Source organism: Vigna umbellata, chromosome 1 (assembly GCF_029865625.1).
Source record: "Vigna umbellata cultivar VRB3 chromosome 1, Vumbellata_1.0, whole genome shotgun sequence".
NCBI classification, from domain to species: domain Eukaryota; kingdom Viridiplantae; phylum Streptophyta; class Magnoliopsida; order Fabales; family Fabaceae; genus Vigna; species Vigna umbellata.
Window position 1 is genome coordinate 96,005,670 of NC_142165.1, and position 17,475 is coordinate 96,023,144.

The following is a 17,475-nucleotide window of genomic DNA, read 5'->3' on the forward strand; positions in this document are numbered from 1 at the left end:
ATACGTTCATATAACTCAAAATTTTAGTTGAAAGGATTTTCTTTTGTCTATGAAACTGTATTAAATTATGTGTACTGTGCTGGTGGTATATTTATTGAACTTATTAAATGAGAAGTGTGTGTGTGTGGTTATATGATGGGAAGTAGTTGAAAACTAGTGATAACGTGTGGGTGGCTGCAAATTTATTTTAATAGGAAGTACTTCTCACCTAATTTAGAAAACACTTATGTTTTCATATTATACCGTTAAATTTGAATACATATTAAAAATTTATTGGATTGTTACTTCTTAAAACTTAATTTGTAAAATACATTTTAAAATAAAAACCCACATATATGTTTTTGGAATGTCCTTGTATGTATTTTGTGCAATACACAAGATGGATGCTTCTTTATATTGGTAAAAAATTAAAAACAAATTATCATTAATTTACAAAAATAAATATTTTTAAAACAAATTATAAATTAGATATATGATAGATATTTATATCGTAATGCAAGTTTATCTTAATTATTAGTATTTTTAATATTAAAATTTAAGTTTTAAAATAAAATAAACAAATTATGTGAGATTGAGCACCAACTATTTTGAAAACTATAGTGTTAAATTATTTCTAATATATAGAGTACATAAATAAGTTATAATTTTAATTAATTAATTGTTTATTAATTTATAAAACTCATACATTAATTAATCTCTATATATATATTCTTTATATTTTTTAATCATTTGTCATATTTTTATATTATTTTTAAGACATAAAGGACACGATCATTTGACGTCATCTTTACTTTTCTTTGACTTATCACCGTGAGTTTGTTTAGGTTGAAAACACAAATAAGAGAAAAAATTGCAAACCTTTATACAATTTTTTTAAGCAAAATTACATATTATTATGATAAAGTTTTTTTAACAAAAATTGAAAATTTTCCAATGACATATAACTACCAAGTCTCTCATACATCCAAGAGACTTATTAGGTTGTGATGATAACTTTAAATACAATTCTTTATTTTTATAGTACTTTAGTACTTTTTTTTGCTACTCTCTTCTTCATATAACTCAATGTGAGGCTTTGGTGAACACACTAAAAAACCAATTTATCCCCATTAAAAGTATTACATGCTCTACTACAAATATCTAACATGTTACTAACATATTTGCTTGAATTTCTCTTGGCACTAGTGATCTACAAGGAGTCAATGATGGCAACAATAGTTTCTTGTCATCAACCCTTACTGCCTTGTATATTAGATTCATTATTGACAACTTCCACGTCATTGTTGTTGACAACTCATTGATACTCGAGGAGAATTCATCATCTACACCACCTTAGACAAGCCAGATTCAACCACACATACATTAACAAAGTTATAACACAAAAAGAATGATAAAGATAATCTTTATCTAAAGATGCAACATGTAAAGTTGGTTATGGTCAACATGCCTAACTGCTCCTCTTCCATACCACATTGAGAATCATACAATAGTAAAATAATCTCTTCAAGTGGAAGCACACACAAATAAGAGCAAAAATTTAAAAGCACTTATACTCTTCTCATGCTGTTTTTTACGGACAAAACTGCAAATCCTTCTTGCACAATTTTTTAACAAAAATTACAAGCCTTGCAATGACACACAACTACCCAAATCCCTCATGCATCCAAGAGATTTATTGGGTTGTGGTTACAACTCAAAAAAACAACCTCTTTATTTTTATAGTACTTATTTTTTGTTGTTTTCTTCTTCATATTACTCATTGTGGGACTTTGGTGAATCAATAAATTAGACATTCTTCATTATATTTCTTCTTTTACCATCGTTATCTTCTTTGTCTATTGTGGATTCCATGATAATGACATTAGACCTTTGATGAAAGTTAGAATGTCAGTCTCCATATACTTTTTCGACTTGGACATGAAACTTCGTTAAGAGATATTTATCTTTTCATTTTGATCATTATTTCATATCCTTTTCATTTGTAGTCAATTCCTCCTTCATCAAATTCAAAGTAAAACATTTATCTTTAATGTGAACTTTGAATACTTCTATGTTGTTAGCATATTTGATTACACAAAGTTTGTTTTCAAAAGAAATCTTATAACCTTTTTATGATATTTGAAGAACATTTAACAAATTTTAAGTAATATTAGGAATATATCAGACATAAAAAAACTAATTTGATGCCTAAATGAATTTTAACAACAATTCTTCTTGTATCTTTTACAACAAATTATTCTTTATTTCAAATTTTTACTTTGGAAATATTTGATCGGTTGAGCTATTTGAAAAGTGCTTCATTTTGAGTCATATGGTTTGTACAACCACTATTTGTAATCCAACCTTTTGTAGATTTGTTGGTTGTAACACATAATGTCGTAAGAAGTACTTCATCCTTTAATTCATCCTCTATAATCTTGACATTTTTTTTAGGATCTTGGGATTTGTATATCTTTTCCAACAAAACAGTAAATAATTTACATTTTTCTCACGTTACTAGAATTTTCTCAATGAGTTTTGAATTTGAAAACTTTTTTCCCAACAATTTTATTTTTATAGCAATACCTAACCATTTGTTTCAATATATAAAATATATAAGAAATATGTTTATAAAAATATTATTATTTTATTTTATTAATGTATTTTATATATAGAGAGCAAAATGTAATAAAAAGTCAAATATTTGCAATATATCAAATTTCTTTGTTCTCATGTTTTATTGTTTGAGATTGCACAACGACACATTCTTGCATATTTCGTAAAAAACTTGGATGTAATGTCATTGCATCTCCATTTTTTTAAGTTAGTAGATCTTCGTGCTGGTATTTAAATCAGTTTTTTCTCAGTTTCATAAGATTTTATTTGAGCACCTAAATACTTTTCCACAAGCTAAAATAGTAGCGACTAAAATTCTTTAATTCTTCAAGAGGGATTAACTATTGTAGAAAAATGGTTTGGCCATAAAAACCAAGCATATGCAAGGAGTCATTGATGATGACAATATTTTTTTGTCATCAACCCTTACCACCTTGTACATTAGATTCATTATAAACAACTTCTACATCATTGTTGCTCACAACTCATTGATACTCAACGAGAATTTATCACCAACATCACCTTAGACAAGTCAGACTCAACCACATATACACTAACTCCTCTTCCATACCACTACTGGGAATCATACAATAGTAAAAGAATCTCTTCAAGTGGAAGCACACACAAATAAGAGCAAAAATTTAAAGACACACATACTCTTCTCATGCAATTTTTTATGGACAAAACTGTAAATTCTTCTTGCACAATTTTTCTAACAAAAATTACAAACCTTGCAATACAACTACCCAAATCCCTCATGCACCCAAGAGATCTACTGGGTTGTGGTTACAACTCAAAAAACAACTATTTATTTTCATAGTACTTTTTTGTTGTTGTTTTCTTCTTCATATTTCTCATTGTGGGACTTTAGTGAATTAATAAATTTGACATTCTTCATTATATTTCTTCATTTATCATCGTTATCTTCTTTGCCTATTGTGGATTCCAAGATCATAACATTTGATCTTTAAAAGTTAGAATGTGGATCTTCATATACTTTTTCAACTTGGACATCAAACTTTCTTAAGAGATATTTATCTTTTCATTTTGATAATTTTTTTTATATCCTTTTCATTTGTACTCAATTCCTCCTTCATTGAATCCAAAGTAAAACATTTGTTTTTAATGTGAACTTTGAATACTTCTAAATTGTTAGTATCTTTGATCGCACAAAGTTTGTTTTCAAAAGAAACCTTATAACCTTTCTCTAATATTTGAGCATGTAACAAATTTTAAGTAATATTATAAACAAATAAGACATATTAAAGTAATTGGATGCCTAAATGAGTTTTTAACAACAATTGTTCTTGTACCTTTTACAACAAAATTGTTTTTTATTTCCAATTCTTCCTTTAGAAATATTTGATATTGAGCTATTTGAAAAGTGTTTCATCATGAGTCATATGGTTTATACAATCACTATCTATAGTCCAACTTTTTGTAGATTTATTGGTTGTAACATATGATGTTGTAAGAAGTACTTCATCCTTTATTTCATCATCTACAATCTTGACATCTTTATTAAGATCTTGGGATTTACATATCTTTTCTAACAAAACATTTATATTTTTCCTACACTGTCACTAGAATTTTCTCAATTTTGAATTTGAAAACTTTTTTTCCAACAATTTTATCTTGACAGTAATACCTAAAAATTGTTTTGAATATATGAAATATATAAGAGATGTGTTGTATAAAAATCTTATTATTTTATTGTATAAAAAGTCAAATATTTGAATATATCAATTTTCTTTGTTCTCATGTTTTATTGTTTGAGACTGCAGTATGACACATTCATGCATCAGCATTTTCTATAAAAAAAACTTGGATGTAATGTTATTGCATCTCCATTTTTTTAAGTTAGTAGATCTTCGTGCTGGTAATTAAATCAGTATTTTCTCAGTTTCATAAGATTTGATTTGAGCACCTGAATACTTTCCCATAAGCTAAAATAGTAGCGAATAAAACTCTTTAATTCTTTAAAAGAGATTAACTATTATGGTTCGGCCACAAAAACCAAGCACGGATCAGAATTTCTCCTTGTAGTAAAATACAAACCGCCCAAATGATCAGTAATGAATGACGAATACAGATACCGAATTACATATGAACCAGTCATAAGGGGTTTTCTCTGTATGTGTCAAAAGTTTTATTCAATCTACAGAATACTCAAGGAAAATTTACTGTTAAACCGAGTTCTTGATACAAGTTAAGACAATGCAGTTCAAAGGAGTACTCATTCTCACCCATCAATTGGCCTGAGAAGAAGCAGTGGAGGTGTCAAAAGATTTCTTTCTGACTAAGAGGCAAGTGATTTTTGAAGGATTGGAATGAGTGTTATCAAGACAACAGACTAAGAAATCAGGCCTGTGAAGGCCAAGGCAAAACCTGTCCTTTCCCAGCACCAATGCAGAGGCATCAAGCAGAACATGCCAGTAGTTCCTATGAGCCTCTGAGACCCAGTGATTAGTCCCATTCACATCTGCTTCATATGCAAATAAGCCTTTCAGGCTAACCTTACACTTCCTCCTAAAATTTTTACTAAGCTGTGACCCTCTTATCCTCAAATCCAGCCAAGTTTTGGGTGCCAGAATCACCTTGGATTCCTTAAAAGAAGCAAATTCCCTGATATAGTCTTCCTCTTCCCTGAGAATTGTCATGTAATAGTTTCCCCTCACAAAAGGGTAGCTCTCCCCCACCAACATCATTGCATCCTTGTAACTTGGAGTGAAGAGAACCAGGTACTCTTCATCAGGCAACCCACAATGCTTCAAAACCTTGTTTTGGGCTTGGATTTCTGGGATTGAAATGAAACTTCCTGGAAAGGAGGATTTTTTTGTGAGAATATCCAGTAATCTTGATGGCTCCAACTGGGTCCTATCCATTTCAGGGAGATTACTACCAAATAAAGGTTCTCTGAAGGTCCCTCTTGGTGACTTTTTCCTGTCATCTGACATAGATTCTGAAGGTTCCTCATTGATAATAAAGCTAGACATGTCTATGCCATTCCCATCCCCTTCAATCAGGCCAGCATATTCAGGGTACTTTGCCAACACATACTGTTCAACATATTCCATTTCTTTCAGTGTTATTGGACCCGACCATCTAATGTCAATATCACGGATCGTTGATATGGCTTCTGCTATGATATGAGGAGGAATCACCACATGTGGTTTCTGTTTTTGTACAAATTATGCCCACTGCTTAATTTTCCATGGAATATATAGCATCATATGTCTGTACCAGAAACAACTAAAGTGAGAGTTTGCTACTTACCTTTATAACCAAACTGTTTGACTTGGGATTCTCTGCTATTAATTTGTGTATAGGTCCTACAAAAACATTCTGAATGTCCTTGGCTTCATCTTCTGCCATTTCCTGATAAGTTACCTGACATAAGGTATAGGATTATTCAAGCTTTTGCAATTGAAATAAAATCAACAAGAAACATAAACTGCATAAGCCATGAATGTTGATCACTTTACCCCAGATCCTCCATGATCCTCCCTGTTTGTTCCCATGGCAATATTTTTCACTCCTTAAAGAAGCAAAAGGTAGTAGTTATTTTTCAGTGTGCAAATACCACTTTAGTTTCTTCCCCTAGCAAAATTGGACAACATAAAGTTATAAAGTTAAACTAATTGAAAACCTGTTTAAGGGTAGTGACTAACGAGTCCTAATTAGAATTGGGATACCATGGACAAAAAAGAAGGCAGCTTCAAAATGAAGAATAAGGGAAAAAAATATGAAGAAAAAAGCGTATTTGAAAGGAGGACCTGGTCCAGCGAAACTCACTAATATGACATTTCTTGTTGAAGATGTGAATCTAATGATAAAATATTAAACAAAGTAAAAGAAAATGATTAAGCCGACAAGGACAATAGCAACCCTCTAGGATAGTAGGTGATGATGAACTTGTGGTGGCATCTCCTATTGCTGTAAGCATGGATTGCAAAGGATTCTCCGTTATAATACTTTTTTATTATGGGTTTGATTAAAATTTCAACCTCGCTTTGATTCTTAGCTCCATCAATTGAGGTAAAGAACACGTTATGAGTGAGAGTTTTTAGGTGAGGCTTTCCAATGGCAACAGCATCACCATCTGTGTTTATTGGTAGAGCAACGTCACAATGGGAATTTTATATTTTCGATGGAAAATGACCATTTCACAATAATGGGAGAATTTCAACAAAACCATGGCCTCATGTCATGTGTGATTCCAAGGAAACTGTGTCAATGAATCTTTTTGCTAAGCATTATATCAGAGTTACTGTTATAATTTTCCTTAATTACTGGGAAAATTGGTTAACTGTTAGGTACTTGAAAGAGACTCTGTAGTAACTTTCTGCTAGACATTAAGATGAAATCCCGGCAAAAAAACCTGAACGGAATTGAGTGGGAAAGAAATTTGGTCTGCAACTACAAGCACAATGAGATCAAATTCAACATAAAAGTAAGATTCTAGAGATTATTGTTAACAGTAAAACCATTATCACTTTTTCAACAGTTGTTCACAGTTGATTCTTGTGATGAAACTAACACCTTTGAAAATTGTGCTACTCTGTCTTCATGCTTTGCTAGGAATGAAAGAGCCATTTGACGAGTTGCAAGAAAAAAACGAAAGAAAATCATATGAAAATGTGTAGTTTGGGCAATAAGACAATTTTTGAAAGAGAAATCTCAAATTTCTATTTGCATTTAATACCTCTCCTGTGTCCATCTAAACATTAAAATATTGCTTTCACATTAAATTAATTTTTTTTATGTGAGTATATTATAATGTATTTGGAAACATGTAAGAAACTACTCAACGGTATTTAACTAATATATGTTTTTGTGAACATGCCTTCAATAAACTTTAATCATTAACATAGTCGAACTCAATAAAAAAAGAGGGCTATAACAATGTAGTTTTGATTTTTTTTTTTAAACTTTTTGTGTGCTAAACTAGGATTGAGCTACACTTTTTTTTTTAATTTCATTAAGACTACCATTATTTCATTTGATGAGTTTGGCTAAATCATTTAATTTTTCGTCCTCCAAATAAAAATACCATTTTGCTAATTATTATAAATGTTGTTCTCATCCTACCAAAGAGATACTCAAGTAAAAGCAAGCATTTTTTGCTTCTCACGAAACAATGTTTTAATATTAAAGTCATATATCTTCAAAGAATAATGATATTTTTAAAATTTCATTTTATATATAATTTACTTTGTAGAAAGTTATAATAATATGACAATATAAATGTTTAAATTAACAAGATAATTTTAAATATTATATTATTATACTATTATAATAAGGTTATCAAATTATATCCAAAAACAAAGAGTGTCAAAAATATCATTTTTCATCTTCAAACATGCTATTATTTAATATGTAGATTCAAATAATTTTGTTGAATAGACTAGGTTGAGTTTTACATTTCAACCAACTTATATAATTTGACCTATTAACTAAACGTGGGTTGAATTGAATTAGTATTGTTTCTAAACTCTTTAATCTATCAATTTTTTATTTTATTTTTCTTATACGACATTTAAATTTATGTCATTCATGATATCTCATAAATATTTACTAGTTTTATAATTTTTTCTCTTTTCTTAATTGCATATTATTATAATTTAGACAAACGTTAAGACAAGTAAAATTATTAAATACCCTTTTATAAAAAATTAAGTTAGTAGGCAAACCTAACTCAACTAAAAGAACGAGCTGGGTTAGGATTTTCGTTCCTACGCAAAAAAAGGGCTTCAACCTTATTTCATAGAATCGAGTAGGGTTAACATATTTAACATTTTTAAGACCATATTTGTGAACATATTATACTAAAAAACAACACACTTCCCAACTTACATTAGAAAAAAAAATATTAGTTTTACTTAAACCATCATATTTAGTAATATTTTTATAAATTTAAATTATACACCTTTCTTTTATAATCACAAATCTGCATTCTAAAATTCTACCTAACTTAATAATAGAACTAGGGTGGGAAACTAATAAGACTATAATCTAATAGTTATTTAGAATCTTCACCAAAGGAAAGCCAATATTGTTATGATTTTGTGATATGAAAAAAAAACACTTGTATAATGTTGAATTGAAAATTGAAAGGGAAAATTATTAAAGTATTCCTGGTCTCGCGCTAAATGTTGCGCGCACAATCCAGAAAGAACGCTATTTTTGTTTTCCGGCAAAGTAATATGTTATTGTTAGGGGCAATTTCGTCTTCATCGGAAGAGTTTCTCACTTCAGAATATACCAGCAATAATCTTTCTAAATTATTAAGAAAACATAAAAATTTCAACCCCAATATATAAATATTTATGATCTTTATTAAGTCAGACAGAGGTGATTTGGCCGTTTATAGATGCCAACTCCTATGTTTAATATAAGACAAACAAAAAACAAGTGACTGAATTATTGTGTGTAAGTGCATAATTCAATGAATCCGAAGGAAATGTTGAGGCTCCAGACGGGGCTCTTCTATTATTAACTTTTCATTTTTTAATATTTTATTAGTATTATGTTTTTTTAATAATATTTTAAAAAAAATCATCTATGTTATAAGAATCGATAGTTTATCTTAATGACTCACTTAAATCAATATAATACGAATGAGCTCACTTAAATACAATATAAATGAAAAAATCTAATAACAGGAAGAATCTTGAATATAAAGTTCATTGTATCGAAAATCTTAATAAGAAACTCCACAAGTTGAGCATTAAGTTTGTAAGTGAAAAATCCAAAATCAGAAAGAGAAGTGTAAATAGGAATCAATCATTGCTCCCCATCACAAACCTCAAATCATTTCATATGAAATGAGAAAAGCTCCTTAGTCATAAGTGCTGAAATTCTCAACAGAGACCCCTCACCAACCAGGCTAGCCATCTTAAAGCTTACTCAAGATCACCAAACAAGCATCCAAAAAGAAAACATTACCACAAACCAAACTTAAAGGACGCATGTCAGCACCCTAACAAATGATTGAAATGAACTTTCTTTCTAAATGAGACATGTAGCTAAATTTCTAAGCTTAACGCTTAACCTGCAACCCCAACAATTAGGTAGCTAACAGCAGCTGGATGAAAAGAAAGAGGACACTTATAACAGAAGCAAAGCCATCTCTTCCTCCCTACTCAACAATATGAAAAGGACCACCATGAACAGTTATTATCACCAAAATCTCACAACACTATGAGAAGGATGTAATGTAACAGCAGTTTTTTCAAAGGAGAGAGTAAAGGAGCATTCAAAAAAATTAAGATGCCCCCTGATGTACTTCATTTTCGTCCTCTCCTATCACCTCTGGTTCAATTTTCTCCTTCACTCACATCTCGAGCACAAGAAAATCATATTTTCTGTGTTCACAAATACTGGCAAGGAAGGAAAGGGATGAATCTTACCAAAAAGAAAGTCATCCCCATCCTTGTTTTGATCCTTTCAATCATATCAGTCCTCAGACTTCTGAGCCTCAATGTCAAGACTTCACCTTTTTCAACTGGGATATCTGCTTTGTTTCCAGCTCCTCAACACAATTGTTCTTCTTAACCTTTGTCCACCTGCAACAAAATTGCATCACATACTCCCAACACCACAACCACCCTGACCGAGAAAGAATTCAGAGTTCTTTCAGATCTCGTTGCTCTTAAATCCCCATGCAACCTTCTTATATTTGGATTTCAACCCCAGTACCTCACCCTCTCAAACATGAATGCTGCTGGTAGCACCATCTTTCTTGATGATGACCCTGATAAAATAAGCAAGGTAAGAATAAACTCCAACAACACTGAAATATACAGATTTGAGTCTAACATGCCAACAAAAGCAGGTTACAAACTGCTCAAGCACGCAAGGCAGAACCCGGCTGCATGTGTACCAAATCCTAGACTCCTTCAAAAATCAAAATGCAAGCTTGCATTGAAAAACTTACCATTACAGGTGTATGAAAAGAACTGGGATGTCATGGTGGTAGATGGACCCATTGGGGATTCACCAGAATCACCAGGCAGAATGGGGTCCATTTACACCACTAGTGTACTGGCAAGAGCAGGGAATACATCAGATGTAATAGTACATGATGTAGATCGTATCATAGAGAAATGGTTTTCATGGGAGTTCTTGTGTGATGAGAATTTGTTGTATTCTAAAGGGAAGTTATGGCATTTCAGAATCAGAGGTCTCTCAAATTCCACAAGATTCTGCCCTGTTGAGGCAGGGATATAGTACTCAATTTTTATTTTTAATTTTTTGTTTTCTGTTACATGTATGATATACAAAACTCACTAATCTATTAACATTTTTCACCCTAAACGTGCCACTGGATAAACAATGTTTCAATTTCAACTCCCTGACTATCTATCATAAACATATACAATCAGTGGCTCAAATGATAATAAATGTGAGGCAGATACAGGTTATCTTAATAATCTTTCAAGTAACTGAAGGTAATTTTCAGTATTTTGCTTACTACGATGGACCATGTTGCCCCGGGGAAAGCAGAAGCATGTTGCAAATCAATCCCATCTAAGATTGTAAACAGAATCCCACGTTGAAAAATCATGCTGGTTGACATAAACTCGAAACGATGAGTCACTGAAAAAAAATGTGCTGATCAACCATATGAAAGTTTCAACAGCCAAAAAAATTGGAAGGATTCTGCAACTAACGGGCAACACAACGATCATAAGATAGAAAATCCATGATGCATACAGAGTCATCACCATCACACTCAACCTTCTCTAAGCATAAATGCCATGTTGCCGCTGAATGCATAATTTTGAACCGTCAGTACCTTTCTGAAAGCTTTATATTGCTATAGGAATGGAAGCAAAAGCAAAAACAAAAAGAGACAAGGGAAGAGGGATAATTGATGACGAAAAACTGAGGGAGTAATTTCATAGAATTAGTTTTAAAACCTTAGGGTCAAAATCAAACCCACAACTGGATCTGTCGTTTGAACTCGTTGATAGGGGTTTCCTAGACCTTGCTGATCTTGATTTTCTTGAAGAATTAGGTTTTCACTTCTATTCTCAAAGTAGCCGTGTGATTTCCAGTAACTAAAACTCATGTGTTTAGCAATGAAGGAGACATAATAATATATATCTCCAACTCTAATTACTCCTCTGATCACAAGCTAATCTACACTAATAGTCACAGATACTTTAACCAAATAATAATGTAGAAGGCAAATTGGATCGCCCTAATCCTATTCTGCCTGTTTGTAATTAAATCTAAATATTATTAATCACTTGCTATGAAATATATTTACAATTAAAGATAAAGCTGAATAACTGGCAACTGTGTTAGCATTCTACCATCTCAGATTTGATAGACATAATAGAAGAAAACAGAAAACATCAAAGGAAGTAAAAACAGATAGAAAAGTACAAACATACATTTCAAGAAGAAAACTACAATCCTTGATCATGAAAGACGTGCAATTAGATACCTAAAATTTAGGCAAAACTTAAAATCCATTGATCTTTCAGCCAGACCAATCATACAGGTGACATAACATAAAAAATTAACAAAAAGACACAGAGGAAAAGGACCATATGAAGTAACCCACCAAGAAGTGCAGAAACTCGTGCATTCATATTTTGATGATTAACAGATATACACCTTCCCACTATCACAAACACAAACAAAAAAAGACAAAGGAACTCACCGCTTTATTAGTGGGATAAGTGGTAAACTTCCTTTATCGCCTTTGCCACCAAGGAGAGAATGACTTCCATTGTCGATTGAAAACACACTGAACATAAGTGCCAGTTCAAGAATCTTCCATTGTTACCGGATATCTATATTCATGCAAAATTTAACCTTACAAGATCTCTTACCATCTCTTATGGAACTCTTAACAACCCTATTCAAGAATAATAAAACTTAAGAGAGAAAAAAAAAATATGCAACAAGATTAGCCAGATAAATTTCAGCTGAAACCATGAAGAAAGGAAATATTGATAGTTTTTTCGGTCTTAGGGGCTGAGTTATCCAATGGCTCCATGTCTTTCTCTTCTCTTTTTCTCGATAGAACAGTAATAAATGTACAGTAAATGTCCTCCTCTACCACTCATCCTGGATCTGTATTTATAGTTTTTGCTATGGGCTTGGGATTAGTGAAAAGTTAATCACCGCCCAAAATCAGCCAAATAGCTTTTAACCACTACTTACCTTAAACCTGATTAATTAACGATGTGGTCGGCCAGTCTCCCGAAGTTTGGCCTTCCGACCCGTCGGCTGTCTGGTTAGTTGGCGGTATAACCCGCCGGCCTCGTATGAGTTGTTGTGTATCCGGATGACAAACGACAAGGTTGCGTAATTATGGACATGAGGTCGTCCGGCCTGTTCGATGCCCGGTCCCTCCAAATGGCGAGTAGAAGGGTAGCGTGATTGGCCCGTCGGGGTTATGCGGACGTCCGGTCCCCTCTGGTACAATAGTCTTCAATGTAAGTTGATTAATCTATGATCGTGATTCCATGATTATTATACCGAAACTCCAATAAAATGTTTCTTAAAATGCAAGTCTCAAAATATTTTGAAAGATTTCATATATGTTGAACTTTTAGTTAATTTATATTTAAAAGAATATGAAACATAACGTTGTACGTATTATATTTTTAACCTATTAAGATTACATTTTAACCTGTTAAAATAGCAGAATTTCATTCTTTAAAATTTAAGTGATTTTAATAAACTACAGTAAAGATTTAAACGATTGAATGTTTTAGCCCTTAAACTCAGCAAAATAAAAAACATTTTAGTTGATTAAAATTTTTAATCAACTAAAATTAACTTAACATTTAAAAGAAAGTTCTGAAAACTTCTTAAAAGACAATTTAGCAAAAAAACTAATCATGATCAAGAAATGAAGCTTACAAAATATAAAACATCAAAACTTCAACACAAACACTAGATTAACTATAATATCAACTTTCCAATACATTCATCATCAAATTCAATTAGGATAACTAAACAATGTAAAAAAATACCTAATAAAATTTAAAGTAGCTCAAGATATAAAATATAATCCAACTAAAAAAAACTGTCAAATATTAACCCTCCAAAGAAAGTAAATCTTATTTCAAATACCTTCAAATTAAAAATGGTATGAAGAAGTCTAGAACAAAATTCTATTGGAAATCCAAGTCCGAATCTAAGTCTCACGTTGGTGGAAATGAAAAAGTATAGCATTATATGAAGATAAAAGACTCGTTAATCCATTGCCTTGAGGTTTTTGAATAGAGAGTGGTGTCAATCATTTATGTAGTTGGATTCAAATCTCATTGGTGTTTGTATATCTCGGCAAACCTCCTTCGATAGACCCAGTGAGTTTTTCAAGTTAAATGTTTTCAATTAAGAAAAAGACAAATGAAAAATAACCATTTTCCAAGTTATTTTCCACTATTGAGATTTTTGTTAATTAAAATATAGGTTTAGTCAATTAAATGCATTAGAAAAATTAAAAGAGAAGTTAATATGTCTTTTTTAGTAAATTAAAATCAAGGAAGTTGATTAAAACAATGTGAAAATATTTTAGTTGGCTTGGGATCAAGTTCATGTTAGCTAATTCAAATAGCTTTTAGTCAACTAAAATCACTAAATTTGAAATTTGATCAAACAAGGCAAGAGAATGAACTTAAAACATATCCACTAAAATCAGGTTAAATATATTTTTAATCTATAAATTTTGATACAAAATTAGAATTCGTTTTTATTTCAAACTTTGATACATTTTAGTCTAAATTTTAAAAATGAATAAATGTATTCCTCGTAACCTAGTTGTACTAAATTTTTTTTACATGTCAAACATGTTTCAAGATTACATTTGAATTATTTATACTATTTTGATAAGTGTGAAAAAGAGTTGTTTTTATACTTATAAATGAGCTCAATCCTGTAATTATTCATGTTGTTGCTCATTGAAAAGTTGTAATAGGTAGTAGATTGTTATGTAAAATATTGTACAGGAAATGGTATATTATTTAGACTCTGTCAGCCAATTTTCGCAAAGCGAAAGCCAAAATTCGCCAGAAGAAGGAAATTCACATAGCGCACTAGTACCTGTGCGCTGAGCGAATAACATCAGTTAAAGTGCAGCAGTTAAGAAAATTCGCATAGCGTACCAGTACATCTGCGCTGAGCGAATTAATGAAGTTAAGTGGCTTTAAAAGACGTGACAGAAAGACAAAAACATTCTTAAGTTCTGGACAAAATAAAGAAACGAAAACATCTCAGGAACTTCCGGAGACTACTTCAAGACATCAAAACACCATTGTTGCAAGGGATTGCTTCAAATGTGTACGTTTTAGATGACTAGGAGTAGTTAAATTTCTCTTTCGTTGGGATTGGATGTAATGAGCTCACTGTGATTTAATTTTCGTGCTCAATATATTGTTGTTCGTTCATATGCTCTTTCTTGAATTTATTATCATTGTATGAAAATATAATGTTATTTGAATGTATTTGATTACTAGAAAGTAACTTTGAACATGAACGTAGATATAACACTTAAGTGATTGGGATCTAGGGATAGACTCAATATCATTCTTAACATCGGACTTAATGCAAATTGTATGTTAAATTGACTAAGGGATTATCATTTTAATATATTAATTTAAAACTAGTTGCTAAGGGATTATGACTAGTATGCCTTGATGTGAATGTTTGAATGAAGTAATGAAATATTGAACAGAGTTTTATATTCATATGATTCATGAAACCCAATTCCAACGAAGTTTCTTTTAAATATAAATTCCTTGCACACCAATTGTTTGATAAAATACCAAAAATAGTTTCTTGTGTTGTTTTGTGCATTTTGATGTCTAATTGAGTTATAAAAGGAAGAATTGTCATGTGTTGCACAAGTCCCTTGGAGACGATACTTTTACTTATTCATTGTATTACTTGGAACGATTTGGTATACTTGTTAAAAAGTTAACAAGTTTTTGGCGCCATTGCGGAGACTTGTGTTCCCACACAAGGCAATTTGAGCATTTATGACTATATTCTCTAGACTTCAATCAGCCTTGAATAACCAAGAAAGAATGATGACCCTTGAATAACCATTGTCAAAATATCACATTATCTTCTTGAGTTGCAGAAACACTTGTAAAACAAATTTTAAAAGCTGAAGTTCAGTCCCCAGATCATATTGGTTCTTAAATGGTTAATCACTTTCTTGAAAACTTTTTGGAATCCATACACATATATCTACCCTTTGACACACCAACTTTTCGCATGTAACAAGCAAGACTAGAAGCAAATTCCTTCTTCAAACAATTTAAATATGTTATAAATGGAGTGTTGAAAGATTTTCTAAAGAAACTTTTATAAAGTTTTTCTTGTTTTTTTTTAAATGTGCCAAATTTCAACTTTACTTATAATATATTATGTAGAGCTAAGAACTATATCAAGATTTTTTTTCCATAATAAACTTTGCAAGTGTTTTTTAATCAAATACTGAATTTTTCTTTTCAAAACCTTGTAATTAGGAATAACATCTTGAGAATAGGAAGTAGAATTGCATGAGCCATTATTGTATCATTTCCAAATTTAGTCAAAACTAATAAGTTTATATGAGACCAGTCCACAATGTCCCATTGAAAAATAATAAGTAACATGGGGACAAAAAAAATTATACCATGACGATTTAATTAATAATGATGTTATATTGGTGAACATATTTAGAATCTTTATGAATGAGTAATGTTTGTAAGAAAACAGTAATTAGTATTATATATTTCTTGTAATAAACTTTTTCATTCATCTAATGAATATAATGAAAGATTGGGCAGATGAAGGAATTGTGAAATCGAGATGATATGGATAGAAAGTAGCTGATATCTGATAATGAATGGGGAAAAGTATAGTATATAATTTGAGGTAAGATTAATAGGGCAAAGTGAAGGAGATGCTTTAAGTTGTTTCTCATGTTCTTCTGCCCCATGCTCCTATTATGTAAGATGAATAATATAAGAAAACGAAGAAATAATAGAATTGGTCATAATGTACGTGGCCGTAACAAGAAGTTGAGTTGATCTCTTTCGTGATGAAATTGGTAATTAAGCATCCGAAGAGCAGATAGTGGCAAAGTCCAATAATGGAATTAAAGGGTGCTCCACAATAACCTCACATGGTGTGACTCTACAAGCGTTTTAGTTTAGCAGGATCAGAACTTTCCTATACTTTCCAAAACTAGCTTCCTTTTTTACCTGATTGGTTAAATGATTGATTCAACAATCTTCCTCATTCCATTCCATATTTTCCTTTTCTTCTTCCTGCCTAGATAGACATGGAAAACGGTTCCCTCATTTTTGGAAATATTTCTCCTTTATGTCAGGAACAACTTTATATCAACCTTGCTCAACCTCAATCTTCACATGACAACATCAACATTCACTATTTTTATTTTTATTTTTTTTATTATCATTATTATTATGGCTTCCTCTCCTCTTCAAAGTAATTGACAAGCTTGGATTGTAGCAGATTTAATTGCTATATAACCTAACAAGTACCTAGGTAGCTAGATTTTTTCAACTTCCTAGATAGTAGTTAAAGTAGTTCTCAATAATTAAAGCAAATTATTAGTTGCTTGAACTAAAATGTCATATTGCTATAGAAATGCATAGTTATAATGATTATTTACTGGTTTCCTTTATCTCCTTTACTATATATTTGGAGCTGAATCAACCCCAAAACGGAGGTGGATGAATCTCAGTAGTGTATGGAAATTCACTAATAATAAGTACGGGTGTTGTGTACTGTGCACTGCATATCCCTGCAATGCCGATGTAGATTTGGTTGTCCCAGATATTAACAATGAAATAATAAAAGGAGATATCTTCTGTGTATGATGGTTCATGCATGTGT

The 17,475-nt window shown here is 31.2% G+C and overlaps 1 protein-coding gene, 1 long non-coding RNA gene and 1 other non-coding gene across 9 annotated transcripts; 1 reads left to right on the forward strand and 2 right to left on the reverse strand.

Moving 5' to 3' along the window:
* Positions 1–4,620: 4,620 nt before the first annotated feature.
* Positions 4,621–6,708, reverse strand: LOC124848985 (uncharacterized). 5 transcript variants are annotated; one of them, XM_088104923.1, is made up of 4 exons: positions 6,484–6,708; positions 6,081–6,195; positions 5,872–5,985; positions 4,621–5,771 (listed from the first exon to the last, which is right to left on the reverse strand). In XM_088104923.1, exons 2-4 carry the CDS (start codon positions 6,114–6,116, stop codon positions 4,845–4,847), a joined length of 1,077 nt encoding a protein of 358 aa, XP_087961049.1. In that variant the 5' UTR covers positions 6,117–6,195; positions 6,484–6,708; the 3' UTR covers positions 4,621–4,844. The 5 variants fall into 5 exon arrangements, with proteins under 5 accessions (XP_087961049.1, XP_087961047.1, XP_047182773.2 ...); XM_088104921.1 differs by having other exon boundaries at positions 6,391–6,708; XM_047326817.2 differs by lacking the exon at positions 6,484–6,708 and adding an exon at positions 6,291–6,406.
* Positions 6,709–9,268: 2,560 nt separating this feature from the next.
* LOC148206918 (uncharacterized) lies at positions 9,269–12,611 on the reverse strand. 3 transcript variants are annotated; one of them, XR_015783787.1, is made up of 2 exons: positions 12,272–12,611; positions 9,269–10,351 (listed from the first exon to the last, which is right to left on the reverse strand). It is a non-coding gene; the product is annotated as an uncharacterized LOC148206918 (long non-coding RNA). The 3 variants fall into 3 exon arrangements; XR_015783789.1 differs by lacking the exon at positions 12,272–12,611 and adding an exon at positions 12,000–12,224; XR_015783788.1 differs by lacking the exon at positions 12,272–12,611 and adding an exon at positions 10,535–11,063.
* LOC124848986 (uncharacterized) lies at positions 10,230–10,847 on the forward strand. The gene is made up of 2 exons (XR_015783790.1): positions 10,230–10,368; positions 10,433–10,847. It is a non-coding gene; the product is annotated as an uncharacterized LOC124848986 (transcript).
* Positions 12,612–17,475: the final 4,864 nt, after the last annotated feature.